The sequence below is a fragment of the Mirounga angustirostris genome, unplaced genomic scaffold, assembly GCF_029215605.1.
Source record: "Mirounga angustirostris isolate CCGP_5_RB_7025 unplaced genomic scaffold, mMirAng1.0.hap1 SCAF_11, whole genome shotgun sequence".
In the NCBI taxonomy this organism is placed as follows: domain Eukaryota; kingdom Metazoa; phylum Chordata; class Mammalia; order Carnivora; family Phocidae; genus Mirounga; species Mirounga angustirostris.
This window is the reverse complement of record NW_026991719.1, coordinates 19,708,740-19,731,341: the sequence shown is the minus strand read 5'-3', so window position 1 is coordinate 19,731,341 and position 22,602 is coordinate 19,708,740. Positions and strand designations below refer to the sequence as shown.

General features: G+C 41.2%; 1 protein-coding gene across 5 annotated transcripts in view; it reads left to right on the top strand.

Annotated features, from left to right (window-relative positions):
- Nucleotides 1–22,602, top strand: part of ACOT9 (acyl-CoA thioesterase 9) — a 39,418-nt gene that overhangs the window by 745 nt on the left and 16,071 nt on the right. For 3 of the 5 annotated variants that reach the window (XM_064573872.1, XM_064573868.1, XM_064573869.1), the window contains exons 2-8: nt 9,676–9,773; nt 11,684–11,719; nt 12,537–12,582; nt 14,417–14,587; nt 14,853–14,890; nt 19,409–19,492; nt 19,903–20,006. In XM_064573872.1, the coding sequence (XP_064429942.1) occupies nt 9,676–9,773; nt 11,684–11,719; nt 12,537–12,582; nt 14,417–14,587; nt 14,853–14,890; nt 19,409–19,492; nt 19,903–20,006 (577 nt within the window). The remainder of the gene's footprint in view (nt 1–9,675; nt 9,774–11,683; nt 11,720–12,536; nt 12,583–14,416; nt 14,588–14,852; nt 14,891–19,408; nt 19,493–19,902; nt 20,007–22,602) is intronic. The other 2 variants (XM_064573870.1, XM_064573871.1) reach the window with 1 other exon arrangement.

Below are 22,602 nucleotides of genomic sequence, written 5' to 3'. Positions count from 1 at the left end.
GGGGGTAGCCCCTTGTCGGATAGCTAGCATTTAGGATTCCACATGAACTTTCCAGCCCTTTGCCCTCCTTTGGAGAGCATTTTTAGGGTTAAGTGCTTGACCCGCTTGGACTCTGGGTAAAGTGTATTATAATGTGCGCAGAGATTTCAGGGTACCTCTTGGGCTGTCAGGACCTCAGTCAGGACTGTGTGCCTAGGGCCTTCGGTGCTGATCTAAATTTTACCTTTAATGAGCAGCGAGGGGGCGTGGTGGGGGGCTTGATTAGGCTACTTGGACAAGGAGGATGCCTTTTTGTATGTGTCATATGCCAGCTTGCACAGTTAACGCCTAGGGACTCTAGGGCAATTCTGGCTCTCCCCCAGCCCCTTTCGCCCGAGCACTCCAGCTGTCCCCAGGTTCTTTGTGCCTGGCCAGTTCCCAGGGGCCTCCCCCCTGTTCCAGCGTTTGGAATCATCCCGCTACAGGTGCACCAGCTCGGTGTGGGCCACACTGGTGCTGACTGACACTGAACTCTATCCTTTCTCTTGGGGATCCTGGATCTCTCTCTCTCTCTCTCTCACTGTCCCTGTGGATCTTGCTATCTGTTGAAAAAGGTACTCTCTCTCTCTCTCTTAGCACTTAAAAAAGAAAAGCTTTGTTAACACTATTTAGACAGTGTTACATTACAGGAAGGGCCACAGTTGGCTTTAGCTTATGTTGGACATGATGTGAGGGGCCTTCTGCAAGGCTACACGGTCTTGGGGCATCTGAGTGGCTCACTCAGTTAAGCGTCTGCCTTCGGCTCAGGTCATGATCTCAGGGTCCTGGGATCGAACTCCACATCAAGCCCCACATCGGGCTCCCTGCTCAGTGGGGGGCCTGCTTATTTTCTAGCTCTCCCTGCTTGTGCACAGCGCTCTCTCTCTGTCAAAGCAATCAATCAGTCTTAAAAAAAAAAAAAAAGCTACATGGTCTTGCCATGTGCCTTTTCCCAAGGAAACCTTTTTTTTTTATTCTTATGTTAATCCCCATACATTACATCATTAGTTTAAATGAAGTGTTCCATGATTCATTGTTTGTGCATAACACCCAGTGCTCCATGCAGAATGTGCCCTCCTCAATACCCATCACCAGGCTAACCCATCCTCCCACCCCCCTCCCCTCTAGAACCCTCAGTTTGTTTTTCAGAGTCCATCGTCTCTCATGATTCATCTACCCCTCCGATTTCCCCTGCTTCATTCTTCCCCTCCCGCTACCTTCTTCTTCTTCTTTTTTTTTCTTAACATATATTGCATTATTTGTTTCAGAGGTACAGATCTGAGATTCAACAGTCTTGCACAATTCACAGCGCTTACCAGAGCACATACCCTCCCCAGTGTCTATCACCCAGTCACCCCATCCCTCCCACCCCACCCCCCACTCCAGCAACCCTCAGTTTGTTTCCTGCGATTAAGAATTCCTCATATCAGTGAGGTCATATGATACATGTCTTTCTCTGTTTGACTTCTTTCACTCAACATAATACCCTCCAGTTCCATCCACGTCGTTGCAAATGGCAAGATCTCATTCCTTTTGATGGCTGCATCATATTCCATTGTATATATATACCACATCTTCTTTATCCATTCATCTGTCGATGGACATCTTGGCTCTTTCCACAGTTTGGCTATTGTGGACATTGCTGCTATAAACATTGGGGTGCACGTACCCTTTCGGATCCCTACTTTTGTATCTTTGGGGTAAATACCCAGTAGTGCAATTGTTGGATCATAGGGTAGCTCTATTTTCAATTTTTTGAGGAACCTCCATACTGCTTGCCAGAGTGGCTGCACCAGCTTGCATTCCCACCAACAGTGTAGGAGGGTTCCCCTTTCTCCGCATCCCCGCCAACATCTGTCGTTTCCTGACTTGTTAATTTTAGCCATTCTGACTGGTGTGAGGTGGTATCTCACTGAGGTTTTGATTTGGATTTCCCTGATGCCGAGCGATATTGGGCACTTTTTCATGTGTCTGTTGGCCATTTGGATGTCTTCTTTGGAAAAATGTCTGTTCATGTCTTCTGCCCATTTCTTGATTGGATTCTTTGTTCTTTGGGTGTTGAGTTTGATGAGTTCTTTATAGATTTTGGATACTAGCCCTTTATCTGATATGTCATTTGCAAATATCTTCTCCCATTCTGTCGGTTGTCTTTTGGTTTTTGTTGACTGTTTCCTTTGCTGTGCAAAAGCTTTTTATCTTGATGAAGTCCCAATAGTTCATTTTTGCCCTTGCTTCCCTTGCCTTTGGCGATGTTTCTAGGAAGAAGTTGCTTCGGCTGAGGTCAAAGAGGTTGCTGCCTGTGTTCTCCTTTAGGATTTTGATGGACTCCTGTCTCACATTGAGGTCTTTCAACCATTTGGAGTCTATTTTTGTGTGTGGTGTAAGGAAATGGTCCAGTTTCATTCTTCTGCATGTGGCTGTCCAATTTTCCCAACACCATTTGTTGAAGAGACTGTCTTTTTTCCATTGGACATTCTTTCCGGCTTTGTCAAAGATTAGTTGACCATAGAGTTGAGGGTCCATTTCTGGGCTCTCTGTTCTGTTCCATTGATCTATGTGCCTGTTTTTGTGCCAGTACCATACTGTCTTGATGATGACAGCTTTGTAATAGAGCTTGAAGTCCGGAATTGTGATGCCGCCAGCTTTGCTTTACTTTTTCAACATTCCTCTGGCTATGCGGGGTCTTTTCTGGTTCCATACGAATTTTAGGATTATTTGTTCCATTTCTTTGAAAAAAGTGGATGGTATTTTGATGGGAATTGCATTGAATGTGTAGATTGCTCTAGGTAGCATTGACATCTTCACAATATTTGTTCTTCCAATCCATGAGCATGGCATGTTTTTCCATTTCTTTGTGTCTTCCTCAATTTCTTTCATGAGTATTTTATAGTTTTCTGAGTACAGATCCTTTGTCTCTTTGGTTAGATTTATTCCTAGGTATCTTATGGTTTTGGGTGCAATTGTAAATGGGATCGACTCCTTAATTGTTCTTTCTTCTGTCTTGTTGTTGGTGTATAGGAATGCCACTGACTTCTATGCATTGATTTTATATCCTGCCACTTTACTGAATTCCTGTATGAGTTCTAGCAGTTTTGGGGTGGAGTCTTTTGGGTTTTCCACATAAAGTATCCTATCATCTGCAAAGAGTGAGAGTTTGACTTCTTCTTTGCCAATTTGGATGCCTTTGATTTCTTTTTGTTGTCTGATTGCTGTGGCTAGGACTTCCAATACTATGTTGAATAGCAGTGGTGATAGTGGACATCCCTGCCGCGTTCCTGACCTTAGGGGGAAAGCTCTCAGTTTTTCCCCATTGAGAATGATATTCGCTGTAGGTTTTTCATACATGGCTTTTATGATATTGAGGTATGTACCCTCTATGCCTATACTCTGAAGAGTTTTGATCAAGAAAGGATGCTGTACTTTGTCAAATGCTTTTTCTGCATCTATTGAGAGGATCATAAGATTCTTGTTCTTTCTTTTGTTAATGTATTGTATCACATTGATTGATTTGCGGATGTTGAACCAACCTTGCAGCCCAGGGATAAATCCCACTTGGTCGTGGTGAATAATCCTTTTAATGTACTGTTGGATCCTATTGGCTAGTATTTTGGTGAGAATTTTTGCATCCATGTTCATCAGGGATATTGGTCTGTAATTGTCCTTTTTGATGGGGTCTTTGTCTGGTTTTGGGATCAAGGTAATGCTGGCCTCATAAAATGAGTTTGGAAGTTTTCCTTCCATTTCTATTTTTTGGAACAGTTTCAGAAGAATAGGTATTAATTCTTCTTGAAATGTTTGGTAGAATTCCCCTGGGAAGCCATCTGGCCCTGGGCTTTTGTTTTTTGGGAGATTTTTGATGACTGCTTCAATTTCCTTCGTGGTTATAGGTCTGTTCAGGCTTTCTATTTCTTCGTGGTTCAGTTTTGGTAGTTGATACATCTCTAGGAATGCATCCATTTCTTCCAGGTTATCTAATTTGCTGGCATAGAGTTGCTCATAATATGTTCTTATAATTGTTTGTATTTCTTTGGTGTTGGTTGTGATCTCTCCTCTTTCATTCATGATTTTGTTGATTTGGGTCCTTTCTCTTTTCTTTTTGATAAGTCTGGCCAGGGGTTTATCAATCTTGTTAATTCTTTCAAAGAACCAGCTCCTAGTTTCGTTGATCTGTTCTACTGTTCTTTTAGTTTCTATTTCAGTGATTTCTGCTCTGATCTTTATGATTTCTCTTCTCCTGCTGGGTTTAGGCTTTATTTGCTGTTCTTTCTCCAGCTCCTTTAGGTGTAGGGTTAGGTTGTGTACTTGAGACCTTTCTTGTTTCTTGAGAAAGGCTTGTATTGCTATAGACTTTCCTCTTAGGACTGCCTTTGCTGCATCCCAAACATTTTGAATAGTTGTGTTTTCATTTTCATTGGTTTCCATGTATTTTTTTAATTCTTCTTTAATTTCCTGGTTGACCCATTCATTCTTCAGTAGGATGCTCTTTAGCCTCCATGTATTTGAGTTCTTTCCGACTTTCCTCTTGTGATTGAGTTCTAGTTTCAAAGCACTGTGGTCTGAAAATAGGCAGGGAATGATCCCAATCTTTTGGTACCGGTTGAGACCTGATTTATGACCTAGGATGTGATCTGTTCTGGAGAATGTTCCATGGGCACTAGAGAAGAATGTGTATTCCGTTGCTTTGGGGTGGAATGTTCTGAATATATCTGTGAAGTCCATTTGGTCCAGTGTGTCATTTAAAGTCTTTATTTCCTTGTTGATCTTTTGCTTAGACGATCTGTCCATTTCAGTGAGGGGGGTGTTAAAGTCCCCCACTATTATTGTATTGTTGTCGATGTGTTTCTTTGCTTTTGTTATTAATTGCCTTATATAATTGGCTGCTCCCATGTTAGGGGCATAGATATTTACAATTGTTAGATCTTCTTGTTGGATAGATCCTTTAAGTAGGATATAGTGTCCTTCCTCATCTCTTATTACAGTCTTTGGTTTAAAATCTAATTTGTCTGATAGAAGGATTGCCACCCCAGCTTTCTTTTGGTGTCCATTAGCATGGTAAATGGTTTTCCACCCCCTTACTTTCAATCTGGGGGTGTCTTTGGTTCTAAAATGAGTCTCTTGCAGACAGCATATTGATGGGTCTTGTTTTTTAATCCAATCTGATAGCCTGTGTCTTTTGATTGGGGCGTTTAGCCCATTTACATTCAGGGTAACTATTGAAAGATATGAATTTAGTGCCATTGTATTGCCTGTAAGGTGACTGTTACCGTATATTGTCTGTGTTTCTTTCTGGTCTATGTTGCTTTTAGGCTCTCTCTTTGCTTAGAGGACCCCTTTCAAGATTTCCTGTAGAGCTGGTTTTGTGTTTGCAAATTCCTTTAGTTTTTGTTTGTCTTGGAAGCTTTTTATCTCTCCTTCAATTTTCAATGACAGCCTAGCTGGATATAGTATTCTTGGCTGCATATTTTTCTCATTTAGTGCTCTGAATATATCCTGCCAGTCCTTTCTGGCCTGCCAGGTCTCTGTGGATAGGTCTGTTGCCAATCTAATGTTTCTACCCTTGTAGGTTACATATCTCTTCTCCCGAGCTGCTTTCAGGATTTTCTCTTTGTCTATGAGAGTCGTAAGTTTTACTATTAGATGTCGGGGTGTTGACCTATTTTTATTGATTTTGAGAGGGGTTCTCTTTGCTTCCTGGATTTTCATGCCTGTTTCCTTCCCCAAATTAGGGAATTTCTCTGCTATAATTTGCTCGAATATACCTTCTGCCCCTCTCTCTCTTTCTTCTTCTTCTGGGATCCCAATTATTCTAATGTTGTTTCATCTTATGGCATCGCTTATCTCTCGAATTCTGCCCTCGTGATCCAGTAGTTGTTTATCTCTCTTTTTCTCAGCTTCTTTATTTTCCATCATTTCATCTTCTATATTACTGATTCTCTCTTCTGCCTCATTTATTCTAGCAGTTAGCGCCCCCATTTTTGATTGCACCTCATTAATAGCCTTTTTGATTTCTACTTGGTTGGATTTTAGTTCTTTTACTTCTCCAGAAAGGGTTTCTCTAATAACTTCCATGCTTTTCTCAAGCCCAGCTAGTATCTTTAAAGTGATGATTCTGAACTCTAGATCTGACATCATACTAATGTCCGTATTGAGTAGGTCCCTGGCAGTTGGTACTACCTCTTGTTGTTTTTGTTGAGGTGATTTTTTCCATCTTGTCATTTTGTGCAGAGGAGAATAGATTAATGAGAGAACAAAATGCTAGCAGAGTAACAACGTCCCCAGAAAATATACTCTAAACAAATCAGAAAAGACCTGAAGCAGGGGGAAAAGAAATGGAAAGAGAGAAAAAAGAAAAAGAAAAAAAAGAAAAAGAAAAAGATAAAAACAAAAACAAACAAAACAAAACAACAACAAAAAAACAGAATGTGATCAAATATGCTCAGGCTGGTATATAGATCAGTGCCACACACTAGATTTGGGGTGTATTTTGGTCTGTTAGAGGAAAGTGCCTCCCAAAATTTTAAAGAAAGAAAAACTTATATATGTACAAAAATAAGGGTTGATATGATGAAGGGATGGAATATGACTGTAAAGATGGAAATTATAAAAAATTTTATAAAAGGAATTGATAAGAAGTTGTTTGAAAAAAGAAAGAAGAGGATTTAAAAAAAGAAAAAAGAAAAAAAAGGGAGAGAATGTGATCAGGCAGGGGAATAGAAAACACCATATACTAGAGATTTAGGGTATATTTTAATCTGTTAGAAAAAATTATTTCAAAATTTTAAAGAGAGAACAACTTATATATATAAGCCAAAAATATGGGTAACTACTATGAAGGAATAGAACATGACTCTAAAAATGAAAAATAAAAATGTTTTTTTTAAAAAAAGGGATTGATAAGATATTGGTTGAAAAAGGGAAAAAGAAAAATTCAAAAAAAAAAAAGAAAAAAGAAAAAAAGTTAAAAAAAATTAACTTTGAAAGAGTAAAGAATCATGGTAAAAAAGCCATGAATTCTATGTGCAGTATTCCCCTAGCGCTGGAGTTCTGCCGTTCTCATTGATCGATAAACTTGGTCTTGGCTGGCTGTTCTCGCTGATCTTCTGGGGAGGGGCCTGTTGCCGTGGTTTCCAAATGTCTCTGCCGGAGGCGGAATTGCCCCGATCTTGCCCGGTCCAGGCTAAGTAATCTGCTCGGGTTGCTCTCCAGAGCTTTTGTTCCCTGCGAGCTTTCCGTACAGCTTTGGAGGCGGAGAGTGAAAATGGAGGCCTCCCAATCTCCGCCCCGGAGGAGCCGAGAACTCGGGGCCCCCCTCCTCAGTGAGCCCCCAGAGGAGAGCCGTCAGTCACTCCCATCTCCCCGGTCTCCGGCCGCACTCCGTGCTCACCCGGCCTGTGACCGCGCGTTTCTCTCTCTGGCACCCGACCCCGGGTGGAGTCTCCAAACCCAGCAGATCCCTGCGGTGCACTCCCGCGCGGCTCCCCCCGGGGGAGGAATGTGAGTCTCCCCGGATCTGCCGCTTGTTGGGTCCCTGCTGCAGGAGCAGGGGCCCGACTGTGCCGCGGGTCACGGTTTATGGCCACCCCGAGCTGAGAGCCCGCGCCTGGGCTCCGCCTCTGCAGCCGGCTTCCCTGCTCGTTACCTGGGAGCTCTGCCACACTCAGGCACCCCCGGTCTTTCTGTGACCCCGAGGGTCCTGAGACCACAGTGTCCCGGAGGGTTCCACCCCCCGCTTAGCCACCAGGGTGACGTCCCTCGGCGGAGCAGACTTTTAAAAGTTCCGATTTTGTGCTCCGCGGCTCTATCACTTGCCAGAAGCGGCCGACGGAGGCCCCTCCCCCGCCGTCTATCCTCCCGAATATCGCCTCGGATTCACTTCTCCGCACGTCCTACCTTCCAGAAAGTGGTCGCTTTCTGATGAGAGAGTTGTTGCTCTTCTTTTCTTCAATCTCCTGTTGAGTTTGTAGGTGTTCAGAATGGTTTGATCCCTATCCAGCTGAATTCCTGAGAGGAGATGAAATCCAGGTCTCCTACTCCTCCGCCATCTTGCTCCGCCCCCCCAGGAAACCTTTTTTGATCTCCTCTCCCCCAGTTTGGAAGTCTCTTTCTTTGCCCTGAACTCCCACAAACCTCCATTCCTTTCTGGTAAATTCTGTTGAACCTTAAGCAGGTACTCTGTTAGTGTTTAGTGAGTGGAAGAGTTCATAAATGAATATAGACTGTTCGAGATGATTAGGCTATTTGACAAGTGGGCAATCTTTGTAGCTTCTTTTTTTTCCCCAGACTCACCAAAGAGTCACCTGAATTTGTTCAGTTTCTAAACTGAGGCATTTCCCCAGAGTGGAGGGCATATGAGTGGCATTGCCTGCTAGTGTACTGAAAGTTCTTCCTGGACACCTACCCTAAGCTTGGGACCCGGAACAGAGCTAAGACACTTTGCTCACACCTAAGGTGACTTCTGTGACTTCCTAAGCAAGCCATGAAGAGATTGGCCTCCTTGGTCTTCTTTTATTGGAAAGGTTCAATCATAGAGTCCTGAATGTCCCAAAGCTTCTTGACAGTTTCTTCTAAAGGCCTACCTAGGGATTTCGCTGTAAAACTCCGGAGAGCTTATCAGGGGATAAGCCAGTAACTCTGAGGTCTGAGATGTTGGGTAGTGATTAAACCATTCTTCCGCTCCCTCCACTTCAGTGCTGCATATATAAAAGGGAAGTAGCCTGAGATTGTGGAAAAAAAAACAACAAAAAACAGCTTGCCTACAGATGCATTTATGTGTGCATGTGTGTATAGGAACTTCTTTCGCCTTATGACAGTCCTGTAGGATAAGATACTATACCCCATTTTACAGATGAAGAAACTTTTTTGGGGGGGTGGGGGTGTTAGTCCTCACTTGTCCTGACATGAGGTAGTAAGAATTTACTAGTAACTTGAACTAGAATGAGTAACAGTATTTGGGGTTCTTGACCTCTTCAGGGCCTTACTTTCTTCAGCTGTGCAATCAGCAAATTGCTTTGTCAATCTCTGACACTGTATGTGTGTTATCCCTGATATGATAGTGAGTGAGTGGGAGTCAACACTTAAAACAGTGAACTAAAACCAACTTAACTTATTTTGGCAGACTAGGCTAGGCACATTTGGGCAAATAGTTTTTATTTTGTTTGGGGATTAGGAGATTTCTGCCCCAGTCCAATAAATATTCTCTTTGAGTCTGGAAAGGGCTAATTCTGTTTTCAAATTCATTAACTTATAATTGGCTTGAGCTTATGGTGTGAGAATAAAGAACAAAATAAGTGTTCATAATTAATAATAAATGTTCATAATTAATTTACTCAACTGTTTACCAAATTGATTCTGGGCTTCTGAAGCTAATAAAAAGGCAAGAGTAAATCCATTAAACCTGGTTGGTATCTTTTATTTATTTTGTAGATTGTTAGCTAATTGGTGTCTGCTCTCATGAAATGTTTACTCTGGTTGGAGAGATGATTTGTAGAATAGCATCATATGCAAATATACACACACTGGAGAAACAAGTACGGACCCTTACAAAAAAGTATATACTAAGGATATGGATTGGCCAAGTGTTCTGGGAGGAGGGGCGGGTCTTTGGGGTTGCCAAGAAGCCATGGAACCTACTCCAGTATGTTTTATCTTGTTTTGTAGGTTTTGTTCCTTGAACAAGGGGCTGCTTATTCCTGGCAGAGGACTGACTCAAGGATCCCAGAATCCGGAGAAACAGAGAGTCATCCATATGCATGAAGGCAAGCATGGCTGTTTACCTTTTAGACCCATGTGGTAAAAAACCATGTCTTACTTGGGAGGCATATAGATAGGTAGTTTAGGACAAATGAGACATATTAACGGTAGAACTTCTCATGTATAAAATACTCAGTATAGCTTTGGGTAGAAACCACATTCAGAATTTGAGCTTTTGTTCCTGGGAGACGGAGCTCTTTCAGTTAAATGATATCCACCTTCCTTGTATCAGTACTCAAGTGGAAAGCATGCACAAAAGACACCTGCTGTATAAGTAAGACATGGGCCCTTCATTTGTAGCAACTAAGTGCTCCTAATCTATAGTTTTGTTAGAGATGCTGTTAATCCATGCTTAGTTGAAGTTAATTTCAGTTACTAGTCTGATATGCAAACTATGGATGTCTATATCAGTTTAGGAGTATTCATTATAATTAAAATTGTGGCTTCTTGAAAAGGTACAAATTTATTATATACATATGTGTATATATATATATAATCTGATCCTTATATTGTCCTATATATATATATATATATATATATCTATATATATATGCAGTTCTACTTTTTTTCTTGGCCCTCAATACCCACCTTTCTTCTTACACTGACTAAACTAGTAATAATGATTTTATGTCAGCGAGGATCGGCGAGTGTACTGTTTGGTATGCTTTCTGACCATTCTTTTATTCAAGGAGCTCAGGAGGGAAAAAAAGTCACAAATAAGTCCACAATTTCCTAGTGGTTACAGGCATACCTTGGAGATATTGCAGGTTTGGTTCCAGACCAGTGCAATAAAGAGAATATCACAACAAAGTGAGTCAAATCAATTTGTTGGTTTCCCAGTGCATTTAAAAGTTATGCTTACACTACACTGTAGTCTATTAAATATGCGATAGTGCTATGTCTAAAAAAACAGTGTACATATCAAAGCAATTAAAATAGTACCATCAAAGCTCACTGGTCACAGATCAGCATAACAAATATAATAATTATGAAAAAGTTTGAAATATTGCAAGAATTACCAAAATGTGACATAGAGACACAAAGTGACCAAATGCTGTTGGAAAAGTGGCACTGACGCAGGGTTGCCACAACGCTTCAATTTGCAAAAAACATACTGTTTGTGAAGAACAATAAAGTGAAGTGCAAAAAATGAGGTATGCCTGTATATTTTGCAGTTCTCTATGATTTAGTAGTTTTCTAAAGGTTTTATTTGGGGTGCCTGGGTGGCTCAGTCGGTTGGGCATCTGCCTTCGGCTCAGGTCATGATCCCAGGATCCTGGGATCAAGTCCCATATTGGGCTCCCTGCTCAGCGGGGAGCCTGTTTCTCCCTCTGCCTCTGCCGCTCCCCCTGCTTGTGCTCCTTCTCTGTCAAATAAATAAATAAATAAATTTAAAAAATCTTAAAAAAAGATGTTATTTATTTTATTTTAGAGAGAGAGGGAGAGAGTAGTGGGAGGGACAGAGTGAGAATGAGACAATCCCAAGCAGACTCCAGGCTGAGCACAGAGCCTGGTGTGGGGCTTGATCTCACAACCCTGAGATCATGACCTGAGCCAAAACCAAGAGTCAGACACTTAACTGACTGAGGCACCCAGGCGCCCCTATGATTTAGTTGTAATTAGAGTTTGTACCAAATTTATGGTGTGTAACAATTGTTTGACAGAAAAATCAACTATTTTTTCATTGAAGTGCATGTTTAACCTTATTTTGTTTTGATCAGTTAGTTATTGAAGGACCAAGGATTGCTGTAGTTCATTTCCTATAACTGGAATATGTATTTTATAAATCCTATATAAATGCATGTAAATGCTAGAAAAAACTTGAACTTAGCACATTATATGAAATCGTATAGATTTATTTTTTAGTCTTCAATTTCCACTGCTTATCTAATTTATTTTCCCTTTATCCATATAGCATGTTCACCTATACATGTGAATCACGGTGTGTGTGGTAATTAGTATCAACTTTTTTAAGTGCTTAATTTGCTTTTGCATTAATTCATTCTTGTACTTTTTGAGCATTAACTAAAATTAAATTGCTTTTCTTTGCTTATCCTTGATTTACATCTTTGCTTCATTTTTGTGGCTTAAACTTTTCTGACAATTAGGATAGTATAAAAAATCAGAATGAGACTTGGATATCAGTGTTAGTCTCTGCGCTAAGCAATCTGATCTACTACTGCCTACAAGAAGCGAGGTGATGATTTGGGTCATAATATCTCCATCATAAAGGGACTCCTACTGACTGTGATACTGCCCCACCTGATGAATAATTGGAGTTACCCTTTTTTGTTTATGTAAGTAAATCCCAGTGATTGGCACAAGAGTATTCTTTTCTGCACGAAGGAGACAACAGTTGTCTCAAGTTTTTAGGAAGCAGAGGCTTGATCCCTTCTCTGAGCTCTTTGTTGTGGCATTAAATGGAAATTAATCATTCTTTAAAGCTTCTGAGTGCATGGGGGCGCCTGGGTGGCTCAGTTGGTTAAGCGACTGCTTTCGGCTCAGGTCATGATCCTGGAGTCCCTGGATCGAGTCCCGCATCGGGCTCCCTGCTCGGCAGGGAGTCTGCTTTGGCCCTCTGACCCTATCCCCTCTCATGTGTTCTTTCTCTCTCATTCTCGCTCTCTCAAATAAATAAATAAAATCTTTAAAAAAAAAAAAAAGCTTCTGAGTGCATGAACTGCTTTTCATTGTTCTTGAACTCATTGCCATAATCCAGTTCCAATTTTTCTCTGTTTCTTGGAGTGACCTCTTTATTTTTGTTTCAGTTCGTGATAAGTTGCGGGAGATAGTAGGAGCATCCACAAACTGGAGGTAGGCATGCAATTTCTTTTATCCCTATAGGCGAGGCTGTATGTAGGCCCAGCTGATGGTCTCATTGTAGGGACGGAGGGGGCCCTGTGTTCGGAAATGGGTTGAGAGGTATTTTTTTTACTTGGGGGAGAAGACCAACATTCCAACATACTCATCATTGGATGCATTGTTGTCATAAAATAATGTGATTTACATGTACTCTACATTTTTCAAAGTGCATTCAGGTATATTACCTCACTGATTCTCAACAAAACTTGTGACATGCTTATGGTGTATGTTCCTGTCTTTTTTACCAATGATGAAACTGAAACTCAGAGAGATTGAATAATTAAGTATCAGGGTTTGGGACTTAAACCCAAGTTTCTCGGTTTTTCTATTTCATGCAACCTGACTCCTTTATTGCTTCTTGTCAGTTCACAGTTAACCTGGTCTCTCAGTATTTCCCTGCTGTGAAATAGGATAATATCCTTCTTGGTGTACCGAATTTTGCGACTAAAATGAGATAAAAAGAAAAAGCAGTCACTAGCCATGAAATAATCTATTCTTGTGTAGAAATTATCTAATGACTTCTTTTTAACTGTTTATATGAAAATTTTCAGTTTACTGAAAAGTAGAAAAAATGAATACCTGTGTCCCTACCATCTTGATTGGATACTTATGTTTCTCCAGATTTGCCAATATGCATATATTGGTTGAACTATTTCTAAGTAAATTATAGGTATCATGATATCATGACACTTCAGCATATATCTCCAATAAATAAATATATTCTCTTGTGTAACAAAATCAGCAATTGTGTGTCTCTAACAAACAAGATATTCTCTTACACAATGAAACTGACACTAATTCCCTAATATTATATTACTTATCTATTCAGAATTTCTCACCCATTCCCCAAATGTCTTTTACAGCTTTTAAAAAAATACCAAGATCCAATAAAGGATTGTATATTGCCTTTAGTGGTTATGACTCTTTGGTTTCCCCTAATCTAGAATAGTAGACAATTATCCTCCCTCCTTTTTTCTTTTTTTCTATGAGCTTGACTTTAAAGAGGCCAAGCCATATGTCATGTAGAATGTTCCATATTTAGGATTTACCTGGTGCCATTTAACTTTTTCCTCTACCCCCTCTATTTTTGGTAAGCTAAACCTTTCTGGCAATAATACTTCATAAGTGAAGCTTAGAAAGACATCTGAATTAATGATATTGTCAACATTTTAGTTTCCTCTCCCCTTTCTCTCTCTTCTGTCCCACTTTAATCATCTCTTCTTTTTTCTTCCCTTCCCATCTCCTTTTCATGTTCTCCTCCTCTTTACCTTTTGCTCTGCCTTCCATTCTTCTTTTGGATATACTCCATTTTTCTTCCTCTGTCTCTCTTTCCTGAAATTGAAGGCAGAGAGAGAGAGAGAGAGCGAGCTGGGGCACAGAGAATGCGAGAATTGTCAAGGTGAGAAATGGGAAGATGGAGTTCAGTGGTCACTTTGTTCCTTAGTCCACATGTATATTTGTGTCCCTCGCTGCAATTTTAATTGGATGTCAAATATTCTGTGTTTTGAATACACTTTTTGATGAGGTGGATATATGGTTTGTTTGGGTATATCTGTATCACTTATAAGTTTTTTTTTTTTTTTTAATCTACAAGCCCAGGACATTTTAACAGAAACATTTTAATTCCACCAAGTGCCAGGTGGGGAGGGAGGGAAGGAAGAGAGGATGAGGTAGGTCCAGACCTTCATTTTCTTCCTTTGATGGTGTCTGACCTGCCTGAATGTCACTGGCATGTGGAATAGCAACTGCCTCTGTGTTTCATGAAGCTTGCATCCTTTCTTCTCAGAGACCATGTGAAAGCAATGGAGGAAAGAAAATTACTTCAGAGTTTTTTGGCTGAGTCGCAGAAAGGACTGCCACCCAGGAGAATGAGAGACAGTTATAGTGAGGTTCTCTTGCCTTTGGGTAGTCAGCCTGAATTACGAGAGAAATATTTGACTGTTCAAAACACCATAAGGTAACACAGCACTCTTTTTATTTGTGTCATTTATTTGTTTTTAGTTTATTTCCTTTCATTATTGTGACTTTGAGATGTAATTCCCACACGATACTATTCAGTTAGGTAACGTGTGCAATTCTGTGGTTTTTTGTATATTCATAGAGTCATGCGGCCGTCACCCCCATTCAATTTTAGAACCTTTCATCTACCCAAACTGTGTTCTTCATTTTTAAGGGGTGATGATCATGGTTTTCATTTAATCACAGTTTTCTTTATTTCACAGATTTGGCAGGATTCTTGAGGACCTTGACAGCTTAGGAGGTACTGGTATTATTTTAGCATTTCTAAGTAGATATTTACAGCTATACATTGAATCCTTTGGCTGGAGAGGGGCTTTTTTAATTCTTTAACTTGCGCAGCTGAGAATATTCTAAAAGAGGAGTAAAAGAAGGGCGTCTGTTACCTCTGAATTGTCATAATTTTTTTCCCTGAAAACGTAGATTCCTGTTTAACAGTTGTAATCTCATTAATTCTTCTTTCTAATAACTTTTCAAAAAGTCTTGAATTTATGGAAAAGTTGCTAGTACAGTACAAAGAATTGTTCTTCTCTGAGTCATGTAAGAGAATACGTTGCTGATGTGATGCACATCACCCCCGATGGTTTTCATTACTATTTCCTACAAACAAGGACATTCTCCTCCATAACCACAATACAGCCATCAAAATCCGGAAATTAACCCTGCTACTTTAGACTCTTTGATCCTCAGACCCCATTCAACTTTCCCCAGTGGTCCTTTGTAGCAGAGGGGATCCAGTTCTGAATCAAATGTTGCATTTAGTTGTTGCGTGAGGAATAGCTCCTCAGTGTGTCTCTGACTTCCATGACCTTGAAACTTTTGAAGGTTATAGGCCAGTCGAATTTCTCTCAATTTGGGTTTATTTGATGCTTCCCCAAGATTGGATTTGAGACCTGCATCTTTGGCAGGAACATCACAGGAAGGATGATGTGTTCTTACTGCCTCTCATCAACTGGCACATAATTCTCATTTGTCCCATTACTGGGATGTTAACTTTGATTCCCTGATGAAGGTGGTGTCTGCCAGGCTTCTTCACTGTAAAGTTACTCTTTCCCCCTTTGTAATTAATAAGTACCTTGTAGGCAGGTAAATTCAGACCTTATAAACAGTCCATTTCTTGTCAGACCTCCAATTTATTATTTTATTTATTTATTTAATTTTTAAAAAAATATTTTATTTTTTTATTTGACAGAGACATAGAACACAGATTGGCAGGGTGGCTTACAGAGGGAGAGGGAGAAGCAGGCTCTCCGTGGAGCAGGGAGCCTGATGCGGGGCTCGATCCCAGGACCCTGGGATCCCGACCTGAACCTGAAGGCAGTCACTTAACCGACTGAGCCACCGAGGCTCCCCTAATTTATTATTTTAAAATCAGTATGGACTCAAGGATTTCTATTTCATTGAATGGATTATAATGTCACTTTCATCTCTTGTGCTGCTCACATTGTGCCGGGACTGTCCCAATCCCTTCAGACTGGACTTTTGTTGTTGTTGTTGTTGTTGTTGTTTTATGTGTCCCTATTCATTCTTTGAGCACTTCCTCACTTTCTGGCACAGGAAGACATTCTAGGCTTATTTGTACTTTCCCTGGCTTAGTCCTAGAATCATCCACATCTCCAAGGAGCTCTGGTTCTTTTTGATGGAGAATGGTCATTAGAAACCAAGATATCTGTGTTGGGAGTGGTCCCTGCTGATGGGGTGTCACTGCTCCCGTGTCCTTTCAGTGGACGAGGTGGGGCATCTGTGCACATGCACATACATTTACTTCCATGTCTGTCTTTCTGTTTATCCATCTATGAAAATGATGGGTTTACGCTGACAGTTCCAATTCTGGTTCAGCACCACAGGTTCATTCATTTCTTCCCTTTTCATGTTTGTAATTCCTTTTCCAGCTGGCTCCATTATCCTAAATCCATTTACTTATCAGTTTCCCTGGCATGAAGCTAATTTCATATCTCTGCCACCCCTGTCCCCTCATGGACCCCTCATGGATGCTCCCGTCATCTCACTGGGATTCATACTAGGTTCCCTTTTGCAGGGTCACCGTCCTCATTGTGCTCAGCCTGCAACATGCTGGGCCATTGCTCTTGTTGCCTCCTCTCTTTATGTCCTCCTGACCCCATTTGGGCTCCAACATCATACTCTGGGCTACCTTGCTTGCTCTTACTAATGACTTTTGGACTGAGCTGTTGGGAAAGGGTTTAAAGAAAGGCTCTAATGACTTCTACAATATAGACATAAGTCCATTGTTAGGCTTAACACCCAGCTGCTTGTTTCTTCAGATTAAATAAACTTGGTTAGGGGAGCCTGGGTGGCTCAGTCAGTTGAGCATCTGCCTTCGGCTCAGGTCATGATCCCAGGGTCCTGTGATCGAGCCCGCGTAGGGCTCCCTGCTCAGCGGGGAGCCTGCTTCTTCCTCTCCCTCTGCCCCCCCTCCCCCGGCTCATGCTCTCTTTCTCGCTGTTCTCTCTCTCTCTCTGAAATAAATAAATAAATTTTTTTTTTAAAGATTATTTATTTATTTATTTATTTGACAGAGTGAGAGAAGGAACACAAGCAGGGGGAGTGGGAGAGGGAGAAGCAGGCTTCCCGCTGAGCAGGGAGCCCGATGCGGGGCTCGATCCCAGGACCCTGGGACCATGACCTGAGCCGAAGGCAGACGCTTAACGACTGAGCCACCCAGGCGCCCAATAAATAAAATTTTTAAAAAATAAATGAACTTGGGTAAACATTCTCACTGACCTTTAAAAAAAAAAACAAACCACGCACACACACTGTTGACTTCAGTTTACTTAGGTGTCCCTAAATACCTATATTCTCCTGTTGAATTCCTTTCACCTGTTCACTTGGATTCTGTTCTTTCCAGTTCTTCCAGCAACTTGCCTTATCACCTATGCTCTCTCTCTCATATCTCAAGCCTTTTTTCAACTTCACATTTCCTTTAACTTATAAACATGTTCAAGGCTCTTCCATCTTATAAGGAAGAGTAGGTAAAATCCCTTTCCCTTACAACACTGTTGAACTTTGTCCCTCACTTCAGAGCTAACTTTCTGGAAGGAGTTGGAAAAAGTAATTTGCTTTTATTTCCTATCTTGACTCCCTGTTTCCTTCCCAGTCTCACGTGTTCTTTTTTTTTTTTAATGTTTTATTTATTTATTCATGAGAGTCACAGAGAGAGAGAGAGAGCCGAAGGCAGACGCTTAACCATCTGAGCCACCCAGGCGCCTCAGTCTCACGTGTTCTGACTTCTGCTCCTCTGTGCCACTGAAGTGCTCTTGCCAAGCTCTCCATTGGCCCCCTTATTTCATGATCTGATGAGTGCTCTTCAAGGTTTCCCTGACCCATTTGTGGCTCCTAATATTGTCAAACTCATCCTTGGGCTTTGGGGACATTTCCTCCCACCTCTCTGGCTGTTCCTTCCCAGTCTCCTTTGTGGGCTCCTCTTTCTCTGGTGATCTTTTGAATGTTAGTTATTCCTAGGGTTTTGTTTTCTGCCCTTTTTTGCTTATTTGTCCACTTACTATAAGTAATCTCAATTACTCCCAATGCTTCACTTGTTCTCAGTATGCTTTTCTGAGTTCCAGACCAATTTGTCCTCCTGGACATCTCCATTTGGATACGCCATAGGCTTCTCAAATTTAACATGTTGAAAATAGCCCATTCTGCTCTTCTCATATTCTCTTTTTCAGTGAATGGTGTACCATCTTCATCCCTTCACTGGGGTTATTACACTATTGTCAAGTGCACCTTCTTCTTAACTCTAGGATCTTTTCATTTCCATTGATACTGCCATAGGTCAGCCACGTACGATTTATTTTATGGGTACCACAGAGGCTTTTAAATGGACTTTCTTGCCTTCAGCCTCTCATTCCCCCAGGGCATCCTTTAGCAGGTCCATGGATGGAAAGGATTTATTGTCACTTAACTAATATTTATTGGGTGCAGACCCTGGTCCTGAGGGCTGATGATACAAGTTTGAATGAATCATGGGGAAGCAGTGAGGCCACCAAACACAGGAGTATAATACAACTTTAAATCAGTTGTTATGGGCGCCTGGGTGGCTCAGTTGGTTAAGCGACTGCCTTCAGCTCAGGTCATGATCCTGGAGTCCCAGGATTGAGTCCCGCATCGGGTTCCCTGCTCGGCAGCGAGTCTGCTTCTCCCTCTGACCCTCCCCCCTCTCATGTGCTCTCTCTCTCTCATTCTCTCTATCTCAAATAAATAAATAAATAAAATCTTTAAAAAAAAAGTCAGTTGTTATTTGTAAGGTGCACAGAGCCATGCTAAACTTATTAAAATATGGAAGGTACACAGATAGCCGCAAGGTAGTGTAGGAGTCAAGGGTGTTGTGGGGAAGGAGGAATAACTTAAGTGAAATAATTGCTCTATGATTAGGAAAGAGAGGGAAAATAGCTGAGTCCTTGTGATTTGTTTCTCTTTTCTGAAGATGTCTGATGCTGTCAGACTCATGTGCTGGGGTCTTTCTGTAATTGAGGCACTGCATCTCTGTGCAGCGGTGACAGGCCACCTGGTGGGCTTGGGCTTTGGGCTTCGGTTTCTTCACCAAATCTAAAATTGAGTGGGCAGTCAGATTAGAGAATCCCCAAATCTCTTCAATGTATGAAAAGTCTTTGGTCCTCAGATAAGACCACTAGTGGGATATAGGGGGTTGGGTCTTCAAAACGAGATAATTTCAGAGAGTCAGTTGTAAATGACGAGAAATAATTTTGCTTTTCCTTTATTTGGTTCTCTTCCCTTACAGTTCTTATCTGCTACATGCACACCAGAATTCATGAAGCTAAGATGTCTCCTTTGTCAATAGTTACAGCCCTGGTGGACAAGATTGGTAAGCGATATTATTTTCTGTATGTCATTAGAATTCTCAGTAATTATAAGAGATTATTGAAATTAGAGGAAATATTTTCCTTTTATGGGGGAATTTTTATGTATATATATATATATGAAAATATCTAGAATGCTATATAGCAAGATACATATTTATTATAATAATCTTTGAGTGGAAGGGTTTTACATGATTCCAGTTTTATTTTTTATATTCTTCGCATTGTCTGCAGCTTTCAAAAAGATAAACAAATTTCTTTTCTATGTCAAAAAAGTTGTTTTTAGTTTCGAAGACTAAAAAAAAGAAGAGAGGAAATGTGGTGGAATTTGCCAGAATTTCAAGTGAAATTTTCCAGTTGTAATAGAGAAAATTTGGGGTATGGTGTGAACTCAGATTGATTTTCTGTTTTGCAGATATGCAGAAGATGAGCTTAAGCCCAGAACAGGACATTAAGTTCAGTGGCCATGTTAGCTGGGTTGGGAAGACATCCATGGAAGTGAAGATGCAAATGTTTCAGGTGTGTATTCATCTAAAGTTTGCCTGCTTGTTCCAATACAGCCAGCTAGGCCTAGTGGAAGAACAGCGTATTTACCTATCTATCAATAGACAGGTATATAGCTCACCACTTCTAGAAAATGAATTGAAAGTTCATTTCATGGGGCACCTGGGTGGCTCAGTTGTTAAGCGTCTGCCTTTGGCTCAGGTTGTGATCCCAGGGTCCTGGGATCGAGCACCGCATTGGGCTCCCTGCTCCATGGGAAGCCTGCTTCTCCCTCTCCCACTCCCCCTGCTTGTGTTCCCTCTCTCGCTGTGTCTCTCTCTGTCAAATAAATAAAATCTTTAAAAAAAAAAGTTCATTCCATGCAGATGGTGGGTTATTTTTTTTAGATTTATTTATTTATTTTTAGAGAGAATGAGATAGAGAAAGCGAGTGGGGGGAGGGGCAGAGGGAGAGAGAGAATCTCAAGCAGACTCCCTGCTGAGCCGGGAGCCTAACCAGGGATTCAGTCTCAGGACCCTGAGATCATGACCTGAGCCAAAATCAAGAGTGGGACACTCAGCTGACTGAGCCACCCAGGCACCCCGTAAACGGTAGCTTATTAACGTCTTCCTCCTGTATAAAGACTGACACATTATTTGGTATTTATGTTCAGTGTTTATTACTTTCAAATCATATATAGCTACATATTAAGGTGTTTGTTTCTGGTTTTGCCCCAGAGAATTTCACAACAGTCTGAGTTACATTAGGCATGAATGGTACTGGTCACTCTTAGTTTCCTGGGGTTGCTGTAACGAAGTACCACAAAGTAGGTGGCTTAAAACAACTTGTCTCACAGTTTGGCAGCTAGAAGCCCAAAATCAAGGCCTCAGCAGGACCATGACCCCTCTAAAATTTGTAGGGGGAGAATCCTTCCTTGCTTCTTCCTAGCTTCTGGTGGTTTGCTGGCAGTCCTTGGCATTCCTTGGCTAGCAGCTCTAACACTTCAATCTCTGCCTCCATTGCCACATGCTCTTTTCCTCTTGCGTCTCTGTGTCTCTTCTCTTCTTCTTTTTTTTTTCTTATTAAGTAATCTCTATGCCCAGCGTGGGGCTCGAACTCACGATCCCGAGATCGAGAGTCACATGCTCTACTGACTGAGCCAGCCAGGCGCCCCTCTTCTCTTCTTATAAGAACATCAGTAATATTGGAGTGAGGCCCCACCCTACTCCAGTATGACCTCGTCCTATTTCCAAGTAAAGACATGTTCACAGGTACTGAGGAGTAGGGCTTCATATCTTTTTGCTGGACACTGTTCACTGTTCAACCCGTAACAGTCACTTAGACCAATACAGCAGTTAGGAACAGCCTCTCTAATGAGCGGAACTCAGAGTAGGTATTATAAAGAAATCAAGAAATTTGACAGGAAAAGTTTCCTCAAAGAGGATAATAGCACAGAAATCAGATAATTCAGAGTACGAATGGTGAGTGTAGCATAATGGATAAACTTGTTGAATCCCTGTGTTGTACACCTGAAGCTAATGTAACACTGTGTGTTAACTTTACTCAAAAAATAAATAAATAATAAAAAAGGGAGAAAAAGAATGGCTTCACTTACGCCAGGGTATTCAGTAGGCCCATTATTCAGAAACATTTTTTCTTTTCTGGAATGATGAAGCATTTCACCTTTTGGAAAAAGGCTGCAGCTTGCTCTGCAGTAATTAAAGTTTTTTGTCAGAATGGTTAGGTAGTTTTTTATTTGATGCTATATACAAGCAGTTGAATTCTTTAACTCCCATGTTGCTGTAACTGACAGTAACACTGTTTTTAGAACAAAACACAGTAAGGTTGTAGGGGATGCTGCTATATGATTTGTGCACATTGGTTTTTTTTTTAATTTTTTTAACATCTATTTATTTATTTAATTTTATTTTTTTAAATTTTTTTATTCTTATGTTAATCCCCATACATTACATCATTAGTTTTATTTTTTTTATTTTTTTTTTTAAGATTTTATTTATTTATTTGAGAGAGAGAGAATGAGAGAGAGCAAGCACATGAGAGGGGGGAGGGTCAGAGGGAGAAGCAGACTCCCTGCCGAGCAGGGAGCCCAATGCGGGACTCGATCCAGGGACTCCAGGATAATGACCTGAGCCGAAGGCAGTCGCTTAACCAACTGAGCCACCCAGGCGCCCCACATCATTAGTTTTAGATGAAGTGTTCCATGATTCATTGTTTGTGCATAACACCCAGTGCTCCATGCAATATGTGCCCTCCTCAATACCCATCACTGGGCTAACCCATCCCCCCATGCCCCACCCCTCTAAAACCCTCAGTTTGTTTTTCAGAGTCCATCGTCTCTCATGGTTCGTCTCCCCCTCCGATTTCCCCCCCTTCATTCTTCCCCTCCTGCTACCTTCTTCTTAACATATATTGCATTATTTGTTTCAGAGGTACAGATCTGATATTCAACAGTCTTGCACAATTCACAGCGCTTACCAGAGCACATACCCTCCCCAGTGTCTATTACCCAGTCACCCCCTCCCTCGCACCCCACCCTCCATTCCAGCAACCCTCAGTTTGTTTCCTGCAATTAAGAATTCCTCATATCAGTGAGGTCATATGATACATGTCT